This window comes from Pygocentrus nattereri, chromosome 6, assembly GCF_015220715.1.
Source record: "Pygocentrus nattereri isolate fPygNat1 chromosome 6, fPygNat1.pri, whole genome shotgun sequence".
NCBI lineage: Eukaryota > Metazoa > Chordata > Actinopteri > Characiformes > Serrasalmidae > Pygocentrus > Pygocentrus nattereri.
In genome coordinates this window covers 17,272,862-17,298,400 of record NC_051216.1, presented here as the reverse complement: position 1 = coordinate 17,298,400, position 25,539 = coordinate 17,272,862, and the positions used below count along the sequence as shown (strand labels likewise).

General features: G+C 39.5%; 2 protein-coding genes across 4 annotated transcripts in view; one reads left to right on the top strand and one right to left on the bottom strand.

Moving 5' to 3' along the window:
• The window catches only part of lrp2a (low density lipoprotein receptor-related protein 2a), a 77,778-nt gene extending 61,799 nt beyond the window's left edge, over nt 1-15,979 (top strand). Inside the window, 22 exon segments of the mRNA XM_037539160.1 lie at nt 740-859; nt 2,854-2,970; nt 4,001-4,117; nt 4,407-4,544; nt 4,664-4,786; nt 5,842-5,970; nt 6,054-6,185; nt 6,886-7,017; nt 7,117-7,260; nt 7,553-7,718; nt 7,932-8,060; nt 8,338-8,558; nt 8,696-8,875; nt 9,307-9,426; nt 10,406-10,496; nt 10,600-10,667; nt 11,002-11,119; nt 11,826-11,952; nt 12,409-12,516; nt 12,631-12,747; nt 12,825-12,896; nt 14,050-15,979. Of these exon segments, the coding sequence (XP_037395057.1) occupies nt 740-859; nt 2,854-2,970; nt 4,001-4,117; nt 4,407-4,544; nt 4,664-4,786; nt 5,842-5,970; nt 6,054-6,185; nt 6,886-7,017; nt 7,117-7,260; nt 7,553-7,718; nt 7,932-8,060; nt 8,338-8,558; nt 8,696-8,875; nt 9,307-9,426; nt 10,406-10,496; nt 10,600-10,667; nt 11,002-11,119; nt 11,826-11,952; nt 12,409-12,516; nt 12,631-12,747; nt 12,825-12,896; nt 14,050-14,220 (2,840 nt within the window). The 3' untranslated portion in view covers nt 14,221-15,979.
• Nucleotides 15,980-17,212: 1,233 nt separating this feature from the next.
• On the bottom strand, nt 17,213-22,661 carry rdh1 (retinol dehydrogenase 1). 3 transcript variants are annotated; one of them, XM_017691468.2, is made up of 5 exons: nt 22,540-22,661; nt 21,444-21,774; nt 18,814-19,072; nt 18,296-18,459; nt 17,213-18,032 (listed from the first exon to the last, which is right to left on the bottom strand). In XM_017691468.2, exons 1-5 carry the CDS (start codon nt 22,540-22,542, stop codon nt 17,815-17,817), a joined length of 975 nt encoding a protein of 324 aa, XP_017546957.1. In that variant the 5' UTR covers nt 22,543-22,661; the 3' UTR covers nt 17,213-17,814. The 3 variants fall into 3 exon arrangements, with proteins under 3 accessions (XP_017546957.1, XP_017546956.1, XP_017546959.1); XM_017691467.2 differs by lacking the exon at nt 22,540-22,661 and adding an exon at nt 21,970-22,110; XM_017691470.2 differs by lacking the exon at nt 22,540-22,661 and adding an exon at nt 21,908-22,106.
• Between the last annotated feature and the right edge of the window lie 2,878 nt (nt 22,662-25,539).

Below are 25,539 nucleotides of genomic sequence, written 5' to 3'. Positions count from 1 at the left end.
CAGTGAATTACATTTAGGTTGTAAATGACTGTGTATGACAATTGTAACCTGCCTTTGTCAGTTGTAAATTGACAATTGTGTTGTAACCTGCCTTTGTATGAATGTAGGTTTTAGTTTCTCTGATTCTTTATTTTTATCCATATTTGAATTATTTTGTGTTATAGACTGTTGTTTGAAATACCATATGCTGGATACCAGAATATATTTTAAGATGTTTTATTTTAAATTTCAGTTTTTTTGGAAATCATAGTTATATCATAGTTGTCTGTTTATAGTAATTGCTGCATAACATATCTGCTGCAATATTCGATATCTTCTTTTTAAAAATGAGGCATTGTAAATGTTAATTTGATCACAATTTCATTCACAATCTTCTCAATGTCATCTACAGCTGTTCATCATTCTGGACCCCTCTAAAAGTTTAGTTGAAAGTCATAAATTTGTAGAGTAGTAGCATCATAATAGAATTGCTTTATACATGTACTGCAACTAAATTGATTATATATTAATGAACACAGTTGTCCAAATTTTTGAATGGTCGCGTATATCTGTGTGTGTGCCTTGAGACCCTTAAGGATCCAAGTACATGTTTATTTTCTTTGTAAAAGGACCTGCATGGTCATTAAAAGAGAATGTGTTCCCAGTTAACTTGTCTGGTTAAATAAAGTTAATGAATGCATGACCTGGGCATGTGTGAGCGAGGGTGTGTTAAAACATGACCTCTGTGTTGTGTTTGTAGAGGAGCTGACCTGTGACCCCGCTGGAGATTTCCGCTGTGATAACCACCAATGTATCCCTCTGCGCTGGAAATGTGATGGAGACAACGACTGCGGGGATGGATCAGATGAACGTAACTGCAGTGAGTATTACACACAGCCTGCAGGGGCCTCCAGAACCCAAGCCTGTCCAGAAGCTTAAATGGATGGTAGCTCAGTCCACATAATGAGAAATTGTAGTGCGCTATTTTTTGTCATAACACCTAAATTTAAAATGTACATTTTAAGGGATATTTAAAGTGTATGCATGCAAAAGGTCTGTGAGGATAGATCAAGTCTGGGTTATCCTGTTGCGTAATTGAGCTACACTTAGCCTGTGCAACAGCTATGGTGAGGAGGTGCAGTTGGGAGACTTTTAAATTTTGTGAAGTATTTCCGAGTAGGAAAAGGTTCTCTAGAGAGGGGCAGGTTCTCTGGGCTAGCTGAGCGTTAGTCTGATGGTAGGTGCGGGTGATGGGATGGAGAAGTGAAATATGATATTAGTTAACAATATTTATCCCCGCCCACTGGTGCATGGTGGAGTAGGTGGAAGTCATTACACTGGATGCATGTTCATAGGAAAACAAGAATTTTGTCTCTTAATTTGTATGATGAATCATGCTTAATACTACCAGAAACAATGACAGAGCCAAAGGTAAAAAGGTCAGTTTTTCCTCAGTTTATTTAAAGATATTTTCATGAAAAATTAATAATATGCTTGAAATTTGAACATTTCAACTACAGCTGAGTCAAGCTGTATGCTGCTATTTCTCATTAGGTTGAATAGGGTTTCGACAACATTCTGTAAAGCATCTGTTAAGCTCTAACTTAGTTGCAGTTGCTATGAAAGGACACATTTGTAAGCTGAGTACACACAATGAAGCCTGATAACCTATTGAATTCTCTCAACATACACAGCATTATATGCAAGAAAAGGCATGACAGGGACTGCATTGACTGTCCTGAAATCATTCAGCCCCTCCTCGAGATTTAATCCTGCCAGTTATAGGACAGTGTCGAAAAAAATAAAGAGAAGTGCATTTGTGAAGAGATTTAACACCTCTGTCCACAGTATTGTGTGTGAATATGTCAGCCTTTCAACAAAACTGCGCTCTCCTCTCAGAGAAAGAGTGAGAAGTGAGAAGTGAAGGGAGTTCTGGAAGATACTGGAAACATGGGGTAAAAGATGAGAAATATATAGTAGAAATCTTCTGCTTCTCCCTTCTTGAACTGAAGCGGGGTGTGAACTGGCTCTGTGATGAGGGCTGGGAGCAAGGTGAAAGGATGACGGGTGCCTGCGCTAAATCACTGAATAGTACATTGAAAGAGGCACTGATTTTTTCAGCACTTGTCTCTCCCCCCACATAAGAGCTGCTGCCTTGCACAAATTCACTCCCCCCTAATGAATTCAGCTATGAACTCACCTCTGAAAAATGGCCCTCAGAACAGAGGAACTCTCTACAACTGTAACGAACCGTGAAAAACAACCTTTAGCTCATCAGATAACCCTTTAATCCTGTAACCAAGGAAAGCACAACTTATTTACATGTCTTATCGGCGTCAAGAACTGGTGTGCGTATGGATTTAACACCAGCAGTTCTAGGTGGTGCTTTGTTATCACTCTGTATGTAACAATGAACTTAACTTAGCTCTTATATCAATGCCTGTGTGATTTCAGCCTTGTAAAAGCTTCTCCACTGTTGTGTGTGATGTATTAAGATGTATGACTGCACCCCATACCAGTGTTTTCTTACAGTGTTTTCTTATGAGCTCTAGATCTTGTAGCACTCAAAAGACAATGAGTAAGGTTCAGGGTGATTCAGTATAGTAAAATGGTAAAGATAAAATAAGACATTCAAAAATATTAGCCACCATGGACTGACCATAAACAGAAAGAGAAGTAAGACATGCAGAATTATTACTGAATAATTATTAGGGAACAGGCTGACCATACACTAAAACCAAAATAGTTACACTCCATCTGCCACTAATGAGTAGTTTTCAGTTTATTTTAAGCATGCTTAGAGAGTGAAAAGGATGCCTGTCACAGTATTTGCATGTGTGTGCATGTGATTGACACTCTCTTGTGTGTCGCCAGGCCCTCGAGCATGCACAGAGAGCGAGTATCGCTGTGACAACCTGCACTGCATTCCTGACCGCTGGGTGTGTGACCATGACAACGACTGTGAGGATAACTCTGATGAAAGGGACTGTGGTGAGCAGAGCCTCTTTGTCTGAGCATTGAGCGTGTCCAGTGGGGGGCACAGCAGCCTCCTTCTCAAACCGTTTTGCTGTTCCAATGATTAGAACCATCTTTTGTCTGTTTTTGAATGATCCTACATGCCATATAATTAATTACTGAATTTTTATTAATGTATGGATCATATGGCACCATGCATGGACACGTTTGAATGGTTGTATTACAACTAAATGCATTATGCGTTGTGACAAGTGTTGCTAATGCATTAACCATGAGAGAGGGGATGGTGTGAAATAGACCCATTTTCAGCTAAATAGCTAACTTTATTTGTTCATTTTAAATGGGTATTGCACTGTGAAATCATATCCACTGTGGAACTGATGTGAAGCACCAAAAGGTTTGTGCTAACAGCAGCTCGTTGTAGAGTATTGAATGAGTGAGTGATTGAGTGAGCTAATGGATGAGTTAGTAGGTTTGTGAGTGAGTTAGTAAGTTAGTGAGTTAGTGGGTGCATTACTAAGTTAATAAGCGAGAGAGTGATTGGTGAGCGAGTGACTTAGTGGGTGAGTGAGTAACTTAGTAAGTTAACGAGTGAATTAGTGATTTAGTCAATGAGTCAGTTAATGAATGAGTTAGTGAATCAGTTAATTAGTTTATTACAAGAAAGGTTAATGAGGTGTTGTGCATCTAAAATCACTGTAACTACTGCCAACTGTGAATGTATCTGTAGTACTGTGTATGCCTCAGTTTAGTCATAGCCATTTCCTTGAGTAATTGTAAGTCGATCCACAGTATTGTCAATTCACTCTAAAGAGAATGCTAAGTGCTCAGCTTGGTTATGGTCTTGCAGACTTCCTAGCAGATAAAGCTGCTGCCAACCTTCCTTCACAGAGAGAACTTTTGTGTAGTTATATCCTCTTGAACATAAAGTGGACATCACACCGAGTATGATGCACACTGTGGTTTTATCACTGTGTTTTTATCCATGCTGTATTGGCAGCTGAGTGTGTGAAGTGTAATGTTCCTTTCTGTAATTGTTTTACAGAGTTGCGGACCTGCCACCCTGGGTATTTCCAGTGTGATAGCGGCCACTGCATAGCTGAACGTTTCAAATGCGATGGCAATGCAGACTGCTTGGATTTCACTGATGAGATGTCATGCCGTGAGTTCTCCTCCTTTTCTCTGTTAACCTCAGAGTTCTCCTGGCTACTTGGCCTGTTCAAAACAACTTCCACTTGAAGTATAATAAAGGCTCTATTCCAAATGAAGGCCAAGAATCATTTAGAAGAGGTTATGACATACTTGTGAAAATATCCAACTCGTTGATCTGTCTTTTCATCAAATAAGTAACATTAATAGCAGTGTAGTTTCTGACTGATTCTTCTGTTCTTTTTTTTAACACTTTCACATCAGTCTTGTGTGTGTACTGACATCATCTGTGTTTTTTGCAGCAACACGTTACCCCAATGGCACGTACTGTCCTCCTTTCCTCTTCGAGTGTAAGAACCATGTGTGTATTCAGCAGCACTGGAGATGTGATGGAGACAATGACTGTGGAGATGGATCAGATGAGGAGCTGCATCTTTGCTGTGAGTCCCCATAAGAACAAGCAGTATTAAATTTCAGTACATATCAGTGTGTCTAGATAATTAAGCCTGTATTTTAAGAGGTTTAACAATAACAAAACATTTGTGTCTTGTCCTCTCAGTGGATATCTCATGTGAACCTCCGTTCCGATTCCGCTGTAACAACAACCGCTGTATCTACAGCCATGAGCTCTGCAACTCGGTGGATGACTGTGGGGATGGAACAGATGAAAAGGAGGAGCACTGTGAGTGAAGGCACATGGAGGACCAAAGTCATACTAGTATACAAAACTTTTGGAAACTAGTAAAATTATAGGAGAAGGAAAAAGTGTTCTCAACTTAAAGCTGCACTTTCTAAGTTTTGGGAGTTTGGAGACCTCTCTGGTGAAAATGTGTAATGACACACAACGTGCAGAATAACATTAAGAAAAACATAAATTTGTAATGTTATTTGTGCTTCTGAGCATTATCTACTTTTATCATCATGTCTTCATCAGTATAATATTGATTTTGTATATAAGACCTTAGCATTGAGCGGGATGTCATGCAAGTGACAGTTAATATGTAAAAATGTATGATGTGGTCCAAAAACTCCTGTGAAATCTAACCTGTCACCTGAATTCTAAATGATTATTTTAGGTTTTATAGGGAGACTTGCTGCAGCACACTTTTTTTTCTTATTGAGGATTGCTACTTCTTTCAATTTTAACAAAACATCTTACATAGTGCAGCTTGAATGTGTGTTAATATGGTGAAAAATGTGTAAAAAAAAATCATGGTTTAAAAATTATGATTGAATGATGATAAAAATTATGACATTTTATCATGACAGTTTGTCTTCAAAAACACAGAGAATGTAGTAAAATAAATGGACAAATATTGAAGGTGCTGTATGGAGTGGAGTTTAAAAGCTTGTAAAAAGTGAAGATCAATGGTATTAATCCTTTGTAGTAATATGGCTGTAGTCGCAAAATCTCTCAACATGTTTCAATCTCAGCTTTCATCATGTTACTCTCCTTCATGGAGCCTCATACCAAAACATGTTGAGAGATTTTTGTGTCCTTAGCCTTGCTAAAATAAAGGTTTTTTTAACCTAATGAAGAGTGCAGGTATTCACTCTTTGCCATAAAGTGGTGTATGTTATAAACAAAAATAACCCACTTTGGAAAGGTTAAAACAGGACCTTTTCTCTGGTGAGATGAAGTCTTAAAAGTATGTTTTATTTCCCCTTTTATTTATGGTCTGTTAGCACTCCATAAATTTACTTCATGATCTTCATAATTTCCTCTTCTGCTTTCAGGTGTGACCCCCACACATGGGCCTTGCTCTCCTGATGAGTATAAGTGTGGGAACAGCCACTGCATTCCTCTACAGTATGCCTGTGATGATTATGACGACTGTGGAGACCAGACTGATGAGCTAGGCTGCAGTGCGTAAAACTTAACCCATACACGTACAGCATTCGATTTATCCTTTAAGGATGACATAAATGCATCTCTTTCTCTGTGTTAGTCAAAGGCAGTGGGCGTTCTTGCAGTGAGAATCTGTGTGAACATAACTGCACTGGGCTGACTGATGGGGGCTTTATCTGCTCCTGCAGGACAGGCTATAAACCCAGCGAGGAGAACAGAAACTCCTGCGAGGGTGAGGGAATCAACTTTTATAATGGAGGAATAAGCACCCAGAAATGAACAAAAAGTAGCCTTGCTTAAACAATAATACACGTGAAGGAGTACTATACTGTTAAACAGTCCATTATACGGTCTGTATAGGTCTGTAAGCTGGCAGTCATTGCTGTTACAGGTGAACAAGGTGGAGAGATATTTAAAGAGATTATGAAACTGTGCTCACAGTCAATTACATTAATTAATTAGATTAATACGTTAAGAAGGTGTTTTTCTTTTACCATTTTGGATGTGCAGTCTTTTGTTGTGGCAACAGTGTTTTCCATATCAGTAATTGTATATTTATTCTGTAATAACTTATATAGTGCAGATTGAAATACTATAAGCTACACAGCAGAGGGTATTCTAAGATGTTTTATTGTCAATACCAAGACATTATTAAATAATAAATAATACTATATCTATTTATTGTCATGTGTGTATATCAGTTAAAAGCATAAAGGCTTTGTGATCATACTAGACTTGTAACAACACATAGGAGTGCATCTGTTATAGATACTTCAGCAACATTAATCAAGCAATGCCAGTTGCTCCAGGTTACGTCTAAGACATTGTGTGTGTGTGTGTGTGTGTGTGTGTGTGTGTGTGTGTGTGTGTGTGTGTGTGTGTGTGTGTGTGTGTGTGTGCGCGTGTGTGCATGTGTGCATGTGTCTTTTTAGACATTAACGAGTGTGAGGCCTATGGCACTTGTCCGCAACTGTGCCGAAACACTAAGGGCAGTTATGAGTGTCTCTGTGCTGAGGGATTCCACTCTGTAGGACTGCAGCAAGGCCTGGAGTGTGCTGCTGAAGGTGAGGAACTGGCACCAACTCCTTTAGTTATCAGCATGTTTATCGGCCCTTATCTAAGTTTTCTCTCTAATGTGTGTTACTGGCCTTTCTTTGTCTTAGGCAATCCTCCAGTGTTGCTGTTGCCCGATAATGTGCGTATCCGTCGCTATAACCTATCCTCTGAGCAGTACTCGGACTACGTGGATAATGGTGAGCACATCCAGGCTTTGGACTACCTATGGGATCCTGAAGGCCAAGGACTAAGTAAGACCATCAAACTCGTCATATGACTTTTCACAGTTTACATGATATCCAGAATCTGCATCTGAACAGCATTCTGAGCTGAGGAATATAATCTTCCCAAGCATGTCATTTTTAAATACCACATGAGTAGTTTCCTAATCAACCTTATTTTATTGTTACCCTTCTGTAGGTTTCAGTCTTATTGATGGAAAAATCAGTTTCATTGTTAGCGTTAACTGAGAGATGCATGTTTCATAGATTTTAGAGTGGACACTACAATATCCTGTATTCCTAAATACCACTCTGTTCTTAGGTATTGTGTACTGGACTGTTCTGGGTCGTGGTGCTCAGTTTGGCTCCATAAAAAGAGCATATATGACCACTTTTGATGATCATGGCAACAACCCAGTGAAAGAGGTAGATCTTAACCTCAGATACATCTCCAGCCCTGATGGCATTGCTGTGGATTGGGTTGGACGGTACATACCTTTTTGTTTGTTTGTTTATTTTTACATTATTTTATGTTCTTGATGTTTTGTTTTAGAATTTCAGAATAAATTATATATTCTGTAAATGAGTTAAGGAAAAAAATATTACTATTATTACTATTAAACTATTTAAGGAATAGTTGCCTTAATCACCCAATTCAGTTTCCTCTTCCTTGTACAAAGTCTTAATTTTTTGTCTTTTAGACATATTTACTGGACAGATGCAGGCACCAATCGTATTGAAGTTGCTAAGCTGGATGGGCGGTACAGAAAGTGGCTGATTCATTCTGATCTTGACCAACCAGCTGCAATTGTCGTCAGCCCATCTGTTGGGTAACCAGCTTATCAATTTAAGTGGTTAATCTAGATAAATAAGTTCTGTCTGTAGCACATGCATCACATTTCAAATTAAAGAGCCAAATGTGTTATTGATGTTATTACTGAATTATTTCTATTATGAGTTATTTCTGTGGTCATTATTGTCATTACTGTGCACTTATCATGCTCTCAGTCTTTAGTGTCTTTTTGTTATCCTCAGAACATAGCCATGCTTTATAAACATCTTTTTATTTCATTTTCATTTATTTCATTATTTTGTTATGTCTTTCAGTATGATGTACTGGACTGACTGGGGCAGGAGCCCAAAGATAGAGGCAGCATGGATGGACGGTCAACGCAGACAGGTGCTGCTGGATGAAGATCTGGGCTGGCCGACAGGATTGGCTCTAGACTACCTTAATGGCAACAGGATTTACTGGTGTGACTCCAAAGAGAACATCATTGAATCAATGAAAGCCGATGGAACAGACAGAAAGATTGTCATGTCAGGAGGTTTGTCACCAAACCTGTTTTGTTTTCCAAGTTTAATTTGGGTTTCTGATGTCCTAAGAGAAATCTGTCAGTTTTAAATATTCACAGCAACATTTTGCCTTTTGTTTTGTGATGGATTACGTTGGTCTTGATTATAGATATTGGAAACCCGTACAGTCTGGATTTGTTTGAGGGCCATGTGTACTGGACAACAAAGGCCAAGGGTGAAGTGTGGAAGACCAACAAGTTTGGCAAGGGGGATAAAGTGAAGGTGCTGACTGTAAACCCTTGGCTGACGCAGGTCCGCATCTATCAGGAACACAGATACAACCAGTCAGGTGAGGGGCACTCGGTCAGCTGATGATTACAGTGAGTACTGCATTGTGGAGGTTAAGACTCAAGGTTCAAGAGTTTTCTTTTCATATGCACAGCAAAACAGGCAGTTACACTGTACAGTAAAACTCTTACTTTGCTAATCCTCTGTTCACCAAAAAATGTACAAAGAAAGAGCTAGACACCAATAAGTAAACTTAGTAGTTTAAGTTGCTTGAGCAGAATTGTGCAAAGAGCATGACAGTAAAGTTACATGGGCAGTGTGTTTTATTTGTACATATGCAACATATATTTTTACTGGTGGATTTTCTTTACCGCTGTAATTCCCCTGTACAATCCACTGTAGAACTTTAGAGTGTGTTATTTTGCCACATTGTTTTTCATTGTTTCTATGTTTTATTAATGGATACTTGGATTGTCCTGTATTGTGTCGCAGTGGTGAACCCCTGTAAGGGTGTGTGCAGTCACCTGTGTCTGCTGCGGCCTGGTGGATACACCTGTGCCTGTCCACAAGGCTCTACACTGCTCAGCTTCAACCAGAATGAATGTGATGCAGGTGAGAGTTGCTTAACCTGTGCTTCTTACAGTAAGCTCCAAAATTATTGGCACCTTTATTGAAGACAGGTAAGAGAAAGTTCATTAAAATAGTAAATTAGCTCAACCACACACTGAAAATATGGAAGTATTTGAAAATATTAATTGGCATAGTCTTAAAAAACCTGTATCTTTCTATTCACATTTATTTATTTTTATTCTACTCGAGTGTTCAGGACCTTGTGGTTATCCATGACTTCCTGTTTGCTGGGGTGTAAATATTGACACAAAGGTCATCTCTTAGTCATTTATCAACATGGGGTTTTAAGAATACACAAAAGAAATGAGACGGAAGTGTGCTGACCCTATAAATCAGGCAGTGGCTATAAAAAAATAATTGTATCATATCATGGCAGTAATTAAGAAGTTTAAAAGTCACAGCTGTAGTGAACCTGCCTTGAAATGGGCATGTGATTTGGAGGGTCTGGATAGATTCTGTATTGAGGGTGGTCTCAGATTCCTTGCTATATTCTTTTCCAGCATTACAGGAAAAGACTCATCACTGTTATGTTGGCAAAGGCAGGTTTCAGTCTATTCAGTGCAATAGTCCCAATAGCAACACATGGTTTTATTCAAAGTGAATATTTTCTGATTAAAAGCCTTTGTTTTCTTAAAGTAAATGTTCTAAAATTAAAAGCTTTTGTCATGTTTTCAGTGTTTTTGAGCTCATTAACCACAGAAATGTTTACCCATCAACGTCTCAGGATTTTGGTCATTCTTTCCCACTTATATGATAATGCATATGCATGAGTGATGGCTGCTGCTGGTGACTCTGTGCCAAAATGTGTTAGTGTGACTGTGCTGCAGGAATTTTTTGAGTTTGCGCAATCTGTTCATTTTTTTTACACGTGTAAACGTGTTGTATACCTTGGCATTGATTTTGAATTGATGTTGTGGCTGCATTGCTTTTGTAATATTTTGCATGGCTCTTGCCTTTGTAGCCATAGAGACAGAGGTGGCCATGCCGCTTGCATGCAGATGCATGAGTGGTGGAACGTGCTACACTGATGAAGCTGGTCTGCCCAAATGCAAGTGAGTCTAAAAAGAGGGCTCGGAAACACAAGACAAATACCAGTAGCAGAAAGTACAAACTGATTTCATGTTCACTACGCTTTAATTATCTTCTGTTACCCAGGTGCCCATACGGCTATTCAGGAAGCTATTGCGAAATGGGAAAGTCCAGAGGAGCCCCTGCTGGAACAGGTAACAGTGGTGCTCTCACTGCACAAACTAGTTTTGACCAGCCATGCAGTGTCTTTCTATCCCGTTTCAGACACATTAATGAATCCAGTTAATAACAAATGCAGAAAGTGAAAGTTTACCTAGTTTTTGCTAATGTCTATAAAAACACGATTAACTATTCATCAGCTGCTGCCTTGCTTCATGTTTGTAAGTTCTGTGGGACCCTGTTGACTCCATAAATGAGAATTCTACTCTATTTTTTATTCACATGCAGAAGCAAGGCGAAAAAACTTTTGCAAGTAATAAATAATAACATCACATCTGTCTCTCTCTCCATCTCTTGCTCTGTGTTTAGCAGTGGCTGTGCTCTTGGCAGTGATTATTATTCTGCTGAGTGGAGCTCTGGCTGTTGGGCTTTTCCTCAACTATAGACGAACTGGCTCAGTCATCCCCTCCCTGCCCAAACTGCCCAGGTACTCTATCAAACTTCAAAATTCATCAACACTCTGCAGTCTTCTGAAGAATTCTGCCACAAAGTAATACCTTAGAAAGTACAGATGCATGCAAAGGTTTTGGCACCCCTGGTCAAATTTAGTTGATTTTCTAAGTGAAAATAAGTTAACACGTCCTCTACAGAGAACACGCTTCTGCACATTATTAATGAACAGTTACTCTTTATTTGCTGAAGTTTACATAGTACATAAAAAACTAAACTTAAAATGTAGCCTGTTCAGAAGTTATGGGACAATTTCAATTTTCCCACTATTTTAAACTCAGCAAAAAGAAAATAAATGTGCACTAACAATAATAAAAGTGTTATATTTAAGTTTGTTCCTTATAATGTTCAAACTTTTGCATACAACTCTACCATTACAGTTCTCAGAACCTTGTATGCATCGAAAAAAGGGATACATTGATTTTTTTTATTCAAATATCTATCATATATATCATAATTGCTACATTGATATAAAAATAGCTTCCACATAATTTTTGGCAAAAACATGTATACCAAAAAATCTTATGCTTTTACTTACAAGTTTGTGCTGCCGAGAAAAAGTTTTATTACTATTAACACTGTTACTATTATTTATAAAGAAAGCAAACATGATTTTCTTCTATCTTTGTGTAACATTGCAAGTTAAAACTTTTCCTTGCATTTTTCTTTGACTCTCTTTTTAGTCTGAGCAGTCTGGTCAAGTCAGGTGACACAGGAAATGGAGTGTCTTTCCGCTCTGGTGACAATGTTACCATGGACCTGGAACCCCAGACTCTTGGGGTGTCCTTCATCGACAGAGCAATGCAGCTGGTAAACATCAACCAATGTGTCTTAATTCAGCTTCAGCTATTAAATGCAGTATCAGCACATTCATTGTAAGCATGAGCAAATTCCTGGTTAACCTCCTAACCCCAGTTTTAATCACAAGTGCATGATTTACCACATTGTTCATGAGGTTCATGTACAGTCTTCTTTTTGCAGAGCAACCAAGTAATTGTTGCTTAATACAAATGCATTTCAATATAAATTTTACATTTATGCATACAGCTTTCATCAGAGCTGTTTTCAGATAAAGGCATTAGGAATTTCTGATAAAATCCATTTAAAGCTGATTTGATAACTGGAAATAATAATAATAATAATAATGGTGTTTATTGTTATTGTTGTTATTATTATTGTTGTTGTTGTTGTAAAGTTTTTAGATTGTAGCTTTTGTAGGTTGATTATGTGAGTTTATCCTGAGTCCAAACTCTTCTATGTTGTCAGGATGAGAATTTTGCCGATGCTGGAAGGCAGCCTGTCACGTTTGAGAATCCTCTTTATTCAACTGCAGCAGGAGCGTCTGGTGATCCTGCAGTCATACATGCTACCCAGGTGAACCAAGATATGACGCAAAACACTGCATTTCCCTTTAATACATAAAAAACTGGCTCATTACTGTCAAATTAAGAACTGAAGACAACTGTTTTGTGTTGTGCTTTCAAACAGGTGACTGTGAACGTCAGTGGTGATCAAATAGAGAACAACTTTGCAAACCCCATGTACCATGCACAGCAACAGGCAGTGGAGGTCAAGAGTATTCCAGTAGGCCCCAAGACCACCCAGGTGAGACCAGATCCAAAGTACCTAAGTATATCAAAGATAGAATTGGCCTGTTTTCATATTGTCTGTATGTGTTTTAGGAGTCTAAGTGGAGCTTCTTCAAAAGAAAACTGAAACCAAGCACTACATTTGAAAACCCAACATACTCAGAGGTAAGACATTTATTTATATATATATATATATATATATATATATATATATATATTACCCTTTTTATATCAAACATGTAACATAGATACTATTTGTATACAGGAAAGTTTCGCTGATAAATAGTAATTTAAATCTGGAGTCACTAGCTTAAAGAATATTTTTCTCTGAGCACTTTAGAGCTCTGTTTCTTTCCTTCTCACCAAAAAAGCATTGCAAAGCCTAGTTACATACGTGTGCCTGTGTACCATACAGTGGCAAAACGCAACAATTTGGATTACTTGTGTAAAGCCGGGCAACACTGTTGGCACTTTAGGATGCTGTCCTGTAGCTACATCCATGCACATGACAGTAGATCTTGAAACACTGCATTAGGGTAGATTAGCGGAGAGACATTCTAAAAAGAGTTTCCTAAATAGAAGTGCTTATTCTGAGTACTTGCATTTCAAAATGTGTCTGGACTGAATACATATCTCATTTCTGTATTCTAAATTTAATATGAATATGATTGTGCAATGAGAACACATAACTGGACATAACTTGTTGGTGCTGGATTGCAGCAAAGTTTGCATAATTCAGTCATTGAGATGTAAATAAGAGTGATGTAAAATTGTACACTATACAGAAACTTACTCTGTATAGTACATTTTTTACAGTGGTGGTGATAGGAACCAGGGGTCACAATGTCTATAGCACAAACATAACCATTTTATTTACTATCCAAAACCACCAGCGAATCTATAGTTTTTATATTTATATGTAGTTATATGTTACAATAACAACAAATCTATAAAAATGGGGAGTTTTTACATTTGCAACACCCTTCATGAATTCTGCTATTTGAAGAAAACATTTCTTTTAGGCCAAAATCTTAAGAGCATCACTCAACGTATTTGTAACATAATAGCTTTGTAGTAGCTTTCTTTGAGGTAGCTTTGACAGTCATTGAACACATCAGACATCAGGTTCCTATCACCATTGTGTTAAGTTCTGACTCTGTATCTCTAAAATGGCACATTTCACATCAAACCTCTCAGAATGACTATTCATATCTGAATGATTGAATTAGAAATGTAGAAAATCAGAGGAATTTCCCTTTCACTGTACACATTACAGTTTCACACATAAAAGTGTTTTATCATGCTTGTGTGGTTTCAGATGCAGGATGAGCAGCCTGCTGGGAGTGCAGACGACACCTCTTCCAGCCAACCATCTCCCTTCGTACCGCCTCCCAAACCTACAAAGCAGGAGAAACCCAGCATGTACTCCCCCACAGAGGACACGTTCCGAGACACAGCCAACCTGGTCAAAGAGGACAGTGACATATAACTGTCTCCATCCTCTCTCTCTAACTCTCTTTCACACATAAGGGGAAAAAACAAAGACAAACTATCCCTCTTTGCACAGAATCTATTTTTATATGCAGCCTGTGTACAAAAAAGAAACTTAAGATTATTTTGAAGAGACTAGATGTTTGTATAACCCACAGAAACAAAGGTCTATTAAGACTATGCCTTTTGCTGTTTCTTATGCCAATTCATGTTTTATGATTTTTTTATTGTGATGTACTATATGTATATCTTTGCACTGATGCTGCTGATGGAAAATGTTATGAATATGTTGTACATTTGTAAATTTGAAAAGATTTTGTTGGTAATATCTACTGGTAATAGATTATTTTGCAATAGATTGTTCTTTTTCTTAGAGATACTTAAACATTTTGACAGGCAAACATATGTGTAAGTAAAACACTGAGCTGTAATTGGTTTGCCATGATTTTGCCACCTCTTTGCGCATAAATTTAAACCAAGATTTTCCGCTGGAATGAACAATGTTGCATATTTATATACCTCATCTGTGGACTGACCCACACAATGATAGAGAGCAGATTACTGTTTGGTCCACTGTTCACAATCAGTTCCTCAGCAGTATGTTTTCTTCATATTAAATATACATCCATAATAAATAGCAGGATCATTTTTACGTTTATGAATTAAAACATTCATGACTACTGTTACTTATCCAAGTATACTTAGCTTATTTAGCAGGTATGCTTATGGATTAAATCAAACTGACTGGTGATGTTCCACTGTCCCAAAAAGAATTACACTTATGAAGCCTCATTAATCAAAATCTGTCTTATGATTATTATGAACTATTACAGCAAGAGTATTAAAATGTGAAGGTAGCATTCCTGTAGCATTTAGACTGGAATCCTATCATTTAGGAGAAAGGGACTGATCCAAAAAGTCTGATTATAACAGTGAAAATGAAAACTGCAGTGTCTTTTATCGTTTCCCAATATACAGATTTTACAATTTAGACAATGATACCACATAACAATGGCCTATATAGAGAATTTTCAGCAATACTTGAAAAGTGTTTTTTTTTTTGTTTGTGAACTGAATTCAACTGTAATATACCTTTTCCCTTCTTCTTGTTGAGCTGAAAGATTATGTGTTCATATATACTTTTGGTTCAGGCCAATAATTTTCACTGCAGGCTAACCTAATAAAGAAGGAATACATTTTATTTTATTGAATGACTTTGTATATTAATGAAATAAATGAACACACTTTATTGATAGAACTGGAAAAGAAATTTGACAAAAGCTGCTCAGAAAAAAATCAAATAAATGTCTTGTTTTATAACATGTTTTGTGTAAACTGATGTTTTATTTGATATGTTTATTTTATGCAACAGGGGATTTTTCAAATTTCATTATGCGTAGTAGAATGGACAACCATATACAGTCATATGCAAAAGGTGCCCCTGGTCAAATGACATTTCCTGAGTGAAAATAAGAACACATCCCCTGCAGAGAACATACTTCAACACAATTTTATTTTTATGCACAATTACAGTTTATTTGCTGAATTTACCTGAAGGAAAATAAAATGAAACAATGTGGCCTGTACAAAGGTCATAGCACATTTGTTTTATTTTTTTCTGTCAGATTCATCAAATAGCTTGAAATTATGCTCAAAAATGTGAACGCTTCTGTATTCAAGTTTGTTTACTGTAGATGATGTGTTCTTATTTTCACTTAGACTACATTTGTCAATAAAAAGTGCCATATATCAGTCTATTACTTGCGAAATTTTCTACTTATTCCATGTATACTGATTTCTAAATTTGGCTGAAAGGAAAGTAATACAGTTCTGTGTAAAATGTATTTGACCCCTCTGCAGTTTCTTCTATTTTTTGCATATTTCTCACACTTGAATGTTTCAGATCATCAAACTCCTTTTAGTATTAATCAGAGATAAATTAAGTAAACACAAATGCTGTTTTTAACTAATGATTTCACTTATTGAAGGAAACATGCTGTTCAGCTCTATCTGGCCCTAAGTCAACAAGTAATTGCCCCTTAGCTACTAAATCAACCAATTACCCAAATTCTATTGACTACAGAGTTCACTTTCACACCCAGGCACAATTACTGCCAAATCTGTTGAATCTAACAGCATCACTTAGATCCTGTTCGGCAATGTGAAGCAGGCAAGAAAGTCTCAAAAAACAGCACGATACCAGACTCATCAAATATTTGATTTGAAACACCACGTAAATATTTCAGAAGTCCTAGAAGTAAATAATAGTATGCAGAGTTTATGAGCACAGAAATTGAGTTTTACTTGAAGCATAAAACAAACTTTGAAGGAGAGTCTATTTTACTGTTTTTCCACAACGAATTACTCACAGATGCTTTGTCGGACCGCGATGGCGCCGCTGTTTTTAGAAATGGTAGATTCCTCAGCGTCTAACCATATGCATAGCATACCCCTTCGGAGCCCCGCTGGCAACATCCTGCAGAAATAAAATATAACGCGTGGCCACGCCTTATTAACTCGTGTGAACGAGATCCTTATGCGTGGCCACGACTTAGTAAGGCATGGAAATGAGATCACAGCATACTAAGTCATGGTCACGCATTAGGATCTTGTTCCCACGCCTTACTAAGCCGTGGCCACACATTATTTTTATTTAAACGGCTTGTCACCAGTGGGGCTCCGTAGTAAACTTCTGCATTAAAGCATTCATAAAGCTGAGAAGACAAGGTGTGATTTGTGATGCAAAATCTGCCACAAGCGTGGTGGGTAGCGCTGTCGCCTCACAGCGAGGAGGGCCTGGGTTCGATTCCCCGGCCGGGCGGCCAGGGTCCTCTCTGTGTGGAGTTTGCATGTTCTCCCCGTGTCTGCGTGGGTTTCCTCCGGGTTCTCCGGTTTCCTCCCACAGTCCAAAGACATACAGTCAGGCCAATTAGACGTGCTAAATTACCCCTAGGTGTGAGTGACTGTCTGTGTCTGTCTGTCTGCCCTGCGATGGACTGGCGACCTGTCCAGGGTGTATCCTGCCTTCCGCCCGAAGACTGCTGGGATAGGCTCCAGCATCCCCCTGACGGAGAAGCGGCTTAGAAAATGGATGGATGGGATGGATGAATCTGCCACAAGGTTGGATCACTGAGGAAAATCATTTATCAGTCTGGAAAGGGTTACAAAGCCATTGCTAAGACTCTGGGACTCCAGTGAACCAGTGGTGACCCTAGGATTGGCCGGCTGACCAAACCTTTACTAACAGCGCATTGATGACTCATCCAGGAGGTCACATATGAGGTGATGCATGCATGCGCGCACACACATACACACAAACACATACACACACACAATCCAAGCCATTTATCCTCCTCGCAGGGGGTGCTGGAGTCTATCTTGGCGTTATGAGTTATAGGTTTAGAATAAATCTTTATCTTTGATAAATGAAATGATAATTTAAAAACTGCATTTTGTGTTTACTTGTGTTGTCTTTATCTTACATTACATTCAGTCAAATGATCTGAAACATTTAAATGTGACAAATTAGTAAAATAGAAGACGTCGGTTGAGGGGAAAATACTTTTTCACAGCACTATATAAAATTCACCACTCAGCTCTGTTTAGGTGATGGCAGGAGTGCAGTAATGAGAAAGTCAACCACACATGCAGGCAGATAAGACAGAGGTATCCAGAAGAGCTTTGCATCCCAGCCTGCTCCGTAGCGAGTACGTGGGTACTTTGCTGAGAGGGCATGCTGCATACATGAGGTCACTTTTGAAATATCTTCACTGCAAAGGATGTCCATGGAGAATGCCTGGATCTTTAAATCTAGAAAACACATAATGTTAAAGATCACAGTTATTATAAAAACACTATTTTTCACCCCCCATAAATGCATTTACAGCTGTCTATGTCTTTAATGATTAGAAATCTCTGCATGATGTACCAGAAATTCATTCAAACCTAAGTGCAGGTTCTTCAAATAGTAGCAGGTTCTCCAAATAGTAAACCCTTTAGACTTAATCTTGGAACTCAACAAGCTCTTCACTTTCAACTTTGAGCTTGGCACAGAAAATTCTCAAACTACTAACATTCCTGCAGGTACGAGTCTCCATATGACCTCCTCACGTCTGCTGGGAGGCTGTCCCACCGTCTTTTCAGATCAGCCTCAATAAGATTCTGGTCTGTTACTTGAGTTTTGAAGAATCCAGGCTCAATAATGCTCACTTTCAGGCCAAAGTGTTGCATGTCTCTCCTAATTACAACAAAAAACATGTCAAAGACCTGAAGAAATTTCTAAGAGATAGTGATATGCAAAATCTTTATCATTCATCCTATATTTATCTCAAATTATGATTGGCCACTGTGCAGCTATATGTATTGCTATTTACATTTCCCATTTTTCCCTAAGGCTTGGTCATTGGACAGGGATTTGGTCCTGGGCTACAGTTTCCAATCAATGCCGAATGTCATTTTTATGCCATGAAGTGCAGGACTAAGCTTAATCTCTGTCTAGGAAACTGACCATAAATATTCAGGCTTTTTAGTCTAAACAAAACTGTCTGTACTGTTGTTTAAGAAAGACCAATTGTTTATCTGTACACAATACCTCAGTCCATCTGAAAATGCCTCCACACCCCATTTGGACAGACAGTACCCTCCTCCTGTTATAGAAAGCCTGCCCAGTATACTGGCTACATTCACAATCCTGCCCTTAGCCTTCTTCAGCAAGGGCAGGAACTGTAGGGTCACATCTATCAGCCCAATCAGATTGACATCCAGAACCTGCTTGAAATCCTCCAGTCGCATCCAGTCTGTGGGGCCAACAGGGACAGACCGTCCAGCATTATTCACCAATCCCCACAGACCTGTGAGACAAAAAAAAATGTTTATATCCAAAAAATGACATCTCTTCAAAGAGCTCTGCTAAAACTGATAGGACGTTGATCTGCCAAAAGGGTTTACATACTTCAAAAGTAATTTCCTTCCTATTTTTCAATATCAATGTGATAGGGCTACTATATTTATCCAGTTGCTTTGGAGATCTGAAGAGGTATAGCAGCCTATATAGTATATAATTTTAAAATGCTGTGGAATGATAGCAATGATTTTATCTTTAACTAGCCTTTGGATAAGTCTTCGGAAGCAATGTTTTGGCTTATAAGCCTCTCTGCAATAATGAAGTAGGCCTTTGAAGCTTCTTTTCTGTGTCAGACTGAAAAATGCAGATTGCAGATTTTTGAGGGTTGCTTGGAGGCTGCATGATCAAGTGAGATATATTTCAAACGATTTTGACCACCAGCTGCTTTGAAGAACAAATGAAATATGAAACACTATGAATGACTGGCACGATGTACTATAATTGCCAGAGATCTACTATGATGCTTTTACAGTACAAATGGACTGATTTCAATAATACAAAGTATAGCATATCTAAGTAGTCATTCTTAAGTGTCATGCTTCCTGGTGCTCAGTCGGACACTCATGCCATCAAGAACTCCATGTCCAAGAATCCCTTTGTCAGTCTTGGGCCTTCCTCAACCAATCACAAACCTCCCAACAGATCAAAGTCACCTGAATTCTGAGTTTCTACACTCATTGTCCATTTTATCAGCTCCACTTTTAGGTGCACTTTATAGTTCTACAATTACAGTCCATCTGTTTCTCTGCATACTTTTACCCTGGTCTTCAGTGGTCAGGACCCCCTTGTACTCTCACAGAGCAGGTACTACTTGGGTGGTGGATCATTCTCAGCACTGCAGTAACACTGACGTGGTGGTGGTGTGTTAGTGTGTGTTGTGCTGGTCTGAGTGCATCAGACTCAGCAGTGCTGATGGAGTTTTTAAACACTGTGTCCATTCACTGTCCACTCTATTAGACACTCCTACCATGTCAGTCCACCTTGTAGATGTGAAGTCAGCTGCTGCAGTTTGTGTTGATCATCCTCTCCCATCAGTGGTCACAGGATGCTGTTGGCTGGATATTTTTGGTTGGTGGACTATTTTCAGTCCAGCAGTGACACTGAGGTGTTCAAAAAACTCCAGCACCACTGCTGTGTCGGATCCACCTGAACGAGCACAACACACACTAACACACCACCACCACCACATCAGCGTTAATGCAGTGCTGAGAATGATCCATCACCCCAATAGTACCTGAGGGTCCATGGGGGTCCTGACCACTGAAGAACAGGGTAAAACAAAATATGCAGAGAAACAGATGGACTACAGTCTGTAATTGTAGAACTACAAAGTGCACCTATGTAGTAAGTGGAGCTGATAAAATGGACAATGAGCATAGAAACAAAGGAGGTCATAATGTTATGCCTGATCGGTGTGTATGCTTCCATCCATCCATCCATTTTCTAAGCCGCTTCTCCGAAAAGGGTCGCGGGGGGGTGCTGGAGCCTATCCCAGCAGTCTTCGGGCAAAAGGCAGGATACACCCTGGACAGGTTGCCAGTCCATCGCAGGGCAGACAGACAGTCACACACACACACCCAGGGGCAATTGCATGGCATGTCCAATTGGCCTGACTGCATGTCTTTGGACTGTGGGAGGAAACCAGAGAACCCGGAGGAAACCCACACAGACACGGGGAGAACATGCAAACTGCACACAGAGAGGAACCCGATCACCCAGCCAGGGAATCAAACCCAGGCCCTCCTTGCTGTGAGGCGACAGTGCTACCCACCACGCCGCCCGGTGTGTGTATGTTATATGTTATATATGCAAATGTTTTATGCATTTTAAGTTTTTAAAAGAAATACAAACAGCACTGTTTCTGAACATCCCTACTACAATCCTCACTACAACACACTAGAAGTCAAAGACTTCTTTGGCTGGATTTTTGGGTTAGTTGTTTTTGAACTTGAGTAAGTCAAAATGTAAAACAAGATTTGCATAAAAAGTTCTCATATTTAAATATACTTATCTCGATATTTTGTTTTTAGAAGAAAACACTGTTCAGGAGTCGACACTGAAATCAAGGCATTGGTATCGAAACCCAGCTCTATACATGAGTCCCATCTGAACATAGATGAACATGAAGCTTCTTCACTGCTTCACACCAATCCAGATTTATGGGATTGGTGTGAGGGCTGTGAAAGCGCCCTTAACCCCACTTTATCTTCGGCTGTGCTTGACTCGAGCTAGCACCCTATCCCCCATCACCTCTCTCCCCCTGTCTACCACCAGCCTCCATCACCTCTCTCCCCCCGTCTACCACCAGCCTCCATCACCTCTCTCCCCAACCTCTCGGCGCACCATCTCCACCGCGCTAGCGATGCTTTCCTTCTCGGTCACATCAAGAAGCAGCGTCTTCAGGCCTGGTGAGGCCAAACCTCTCAGGTTGGAGGCTCCAGTTTCAGTCAGACACGCGGCTATCACCCGAAAGCCCTGCTGGTCGAGCTGGCGGGCCACCAGGTTCCCGAACCCACTGTCACACCCCGTGACGAGCACAAATTTCTGACGGACGTCGCTAATTTTGAGCGAATCCCTCACATACCAAGCGACGACTGCAACAGCTATGAGCGCCAGTGAGCACCACCACACTACTTCAGAGGAGACCATCTGAAAAACAGATGAGATGATGGAGTAACAAAAATGCAAAGTTCAAGGCAGAATTTTCTTCAGATGCATAAAAGACATCACAAAATATGCTGATAAGCTGTGCAGGTTAACATAACTGGCCAGGCCTAGGAACCTTGTGGAACACTTAGCGTCTTCATTTGTTGGTTGGTGTTGCTTAGTAGACCTTCTACGTACTTTTCTTTCTTTCTTTTTTCGTGTATATATATGCATGGCATATATGATATATGCTGTATCTCCCACTCATATCACCCTGCTAGAAAAACCAGCTTTGACCAGCATGGTTGGTCACCAGCAACACCAGCATGTTATTTTGAGGATGCTGGTATGCTGGGCAGCAGCCACTATTCTACTAGCACCACCTGGTGGTCAGGATGAGCAATAATGATTAAAAACTTATCAGACCAAAATTAATTGGTGACTGTCTGCATGCAGTACACCAACAACCAAAGCAAAAGGTCAGTGTTTACCACGACCACCTGGCACAAATACAGTCTTCTTAGGAAGCCACCAGATGGCATACAACAACAAATGCCTTTTCTGCTGTAAACAGCCTAGGAAATTATATGCACAAATCACCACACCTCACCACCTTTTCCATTAAGGACCTGCACTAATGTCAGCTATAATATATAAAAAATGTACCAGATTTCTCTATTTACTTAACACATTCACAAGGATTTGACACAATATAAGAATTTAGGCTACAGTGATATTACAAAGTGTTACAAATACAAAGGAACGTACCATGATTATCAAATTGAAAATTAATCTTTCCCCTTATTTAGTCATTCAACCGCAGAAAGAACCTGAAGTGTTGTCTTTTTCGTTCCTTGTTCAGATTCCACTCCCTCAGTAAAAGTAGCCAGAATAGTTACAGGAGCTTTGACTGAAGTGTCAAAGGTCTTTTGCACACATGTGGACATGCCTTGCAGTAGTTGTGTAATAAACCCTAAAGAGCTCTGCTATTTCTTTTGCATACATTCAATCTCTGTCACTGCTTCTTTAGTGCTCATACTACATCTGACGTGACACACAGTGAGTACTTGTGATTGAAAGAGGCTAACCTGATTTTATATGAGGAGACCTGCCAGCTCTTATACTCTAATGTGGTGTGCCATATCCTGAGTGCATAATAAGCACTGAATGTATGCCAAAGTATAGTAACAATGGATGATATAAGAGCTCGTCCATGAGTTACACAATGAGCATAATTTATGAAAAACTTTTCAGTTTCTTCTTAGAAAAGAAGGTGGAGCTTGGCAGAGAGCATAATAATTTTATTGGCCATAATACAATAAAAAACAATAAAAAAAATAAAACAGCCAATCAAAGGCCCTGAATTAGCGAGGGCCCTTGAGCTCAGTCCAGGTAAGACTGTGCATTAAATTGCCCCAGAATATATTGCTTTTACAACGGCTGTGATACATGCTTACCTTATGAATGCATTCTGTTTTCTGAGATGCAGTATGATCCTTCAAATGAACTGAGCCTTCAAAGCACACTGGCAACATTGACTACATGGCCCTTTGCTTTTTTAATGAGGGGCAGCACGCTCAAAATCAGAGCAATAACTCCATGTAGATTAACATTGATCATGTGTTTAAAATTCATAACCAACCAGTCATTGGGGGCAGATGGAACAGAGGATTCTGCATTGTTTACCACAGCCCATAGATCTGAATATCACAAGCATGCATGCACACACAACACACCACTGTATTTCAGTGAGTGAATACTAGTACACTGCATTCAAATGATTCTATGTTAGAATTTGTGAAAAGCAGTCTTGAAGAAAAAGATTATTTGAAGAGATGTAGAAGTACTGCACTGCTGTATGATCTGTAGGGTGTCAGTTGTGAAACGGCCTAGTTTTACCCATTTGTTATAGCTCAAGCTCATTGCATCACAGGATGCAGTAACTTTTTGTGCCTAGAAGAAAAATAAAGCTTCTAACTTGACTTTACATAGCCTCAAAACTCAAGTATTAAGTGAATAAACAACAGCAAACACAAAAAGACATCATCTCTTACCTTTATCTCATCAACATCTTAATAACATCTTAATGATGTCTTCTGTTTTGTGATACTCTCATTGTCAGTAACATCTAACTGGACAGTACAGAGTCTAGGTGAGCAGGCCTTCTTTAGCTCATCCTCTCCTTTCTCTGTTTATCAGCCAGGGACTACAAAGCAAACCCAGTGTGTCCAGATGTTTGGCCAGGAGGTTTCCAAAGCCAGTGATACAGTCTGTGATGTAAACATACTTCTCTGATTTGTTTGGTACTCGTTTAAGCTCTCTAAACGACCGGTAGACATAAAAGAAGACCCCCAGACCCAAAATATATAGAAACATTTTCACAGGATATCTTCTTCTTCTTCTTCTTCTTTCGGCTGCTCCCTTTAGGGGTCGCCACAGCGGATCATCTGCCTCCATCTTGCCCTATCCACTGCCTCCTTTACTTTTACACCAACCATCTCCATGTCCACCTTCACTACATCCATAAACCTTCTCTGAGGTCTACCTCTTCTCCTTCTGCCTGGCAGCTCCATCTCCAACATTCTTTGACCAATATATCCACTATTCCTCCTCAACACATGTCCAAACCATCTCAACCTGGCCTCTCTGGCTTTATCTCCAAACTGCTCCACCTTCACTGTCCCTCTGATCTGCTCATTTCTAATCTTGTCCAGCCTTGTCACTCCCAACGAAAATCTCAGCATCTTCATCTCCGCCACCTCCAGCTCAGCCTCCTGTCTTTTAGACAGAGCCACAGTCTCCAAACCATACATCATAGCAGGACGCACTACTGTCTTGTAAACCTTCCCTTTCACACTTGCTGCTATCCTTCTGTCACACATCAGCCCTGACACCCGTCTCCACCCACTCCATCCTGCCTGCACCCTCTTCTTCACCTCTTTTCTACACTGCCCATTGCTCTGGATGGTTGACCCAAGATATTTGAAGTCATCCACCTTTACGACCTCTACTCCTTGCATCTTCACCTTTCCACCTGCCTCCCTCTCATTCACACACATGTATTCTGTCTTGTCTCCACCTCTCCAGATTCTCTTCCACCTGCTCTCTACTCTCACCACAGATTACAATGTCATCTGCAAACATCATGGTCCATGGAGCCTCCTGCCTGACCTCATCTGTCAACCTTTCTCTTGTTGAGCTGAGAATTTCAAATTAGATCAATTTCAGTGTTGACATGTATTTAAAAAGTGTATCTTTATCCCCCTGCATATCCTGTGGAAAAAAACAAGAAGTATGTCTATATCACAGGCTGTGACACTGGCTTTGGAAACCTCCTAGCCAAACATCTGGACACACTGGGTTTGCTTTGTAATCCCTGGCTGATAAACAGAGAAAGGAGAGATCAAGCCTTTAGAAGGCTGGTGATAGGTAAGAGTGAGTTACCTTATCACACTAGCCATGCTGTTTTTCACTCACAACGTATCTAAAACATCATTAAAATGAAATAAATAAATGAATACATATATTAATTAATTACTATAATAACTGTTTTGCTGGTAATTTAGGAACACAGCCAAAAATCAAAGTTTGTTAGCTCTGTGTGGATAATTATTTTCATGGCTTCAGAGTTTCCACCACAACGGTAAACTGACTCTGTTTTGTTTAACAGCACTGCACTCTTTTGTGGGTCATAGTTTAGAGGTTCATGGGGCACCACAAGGCAGTTGTGCTGTAACTACGTCGGCTAGTTATCAATTAACAAGTTTG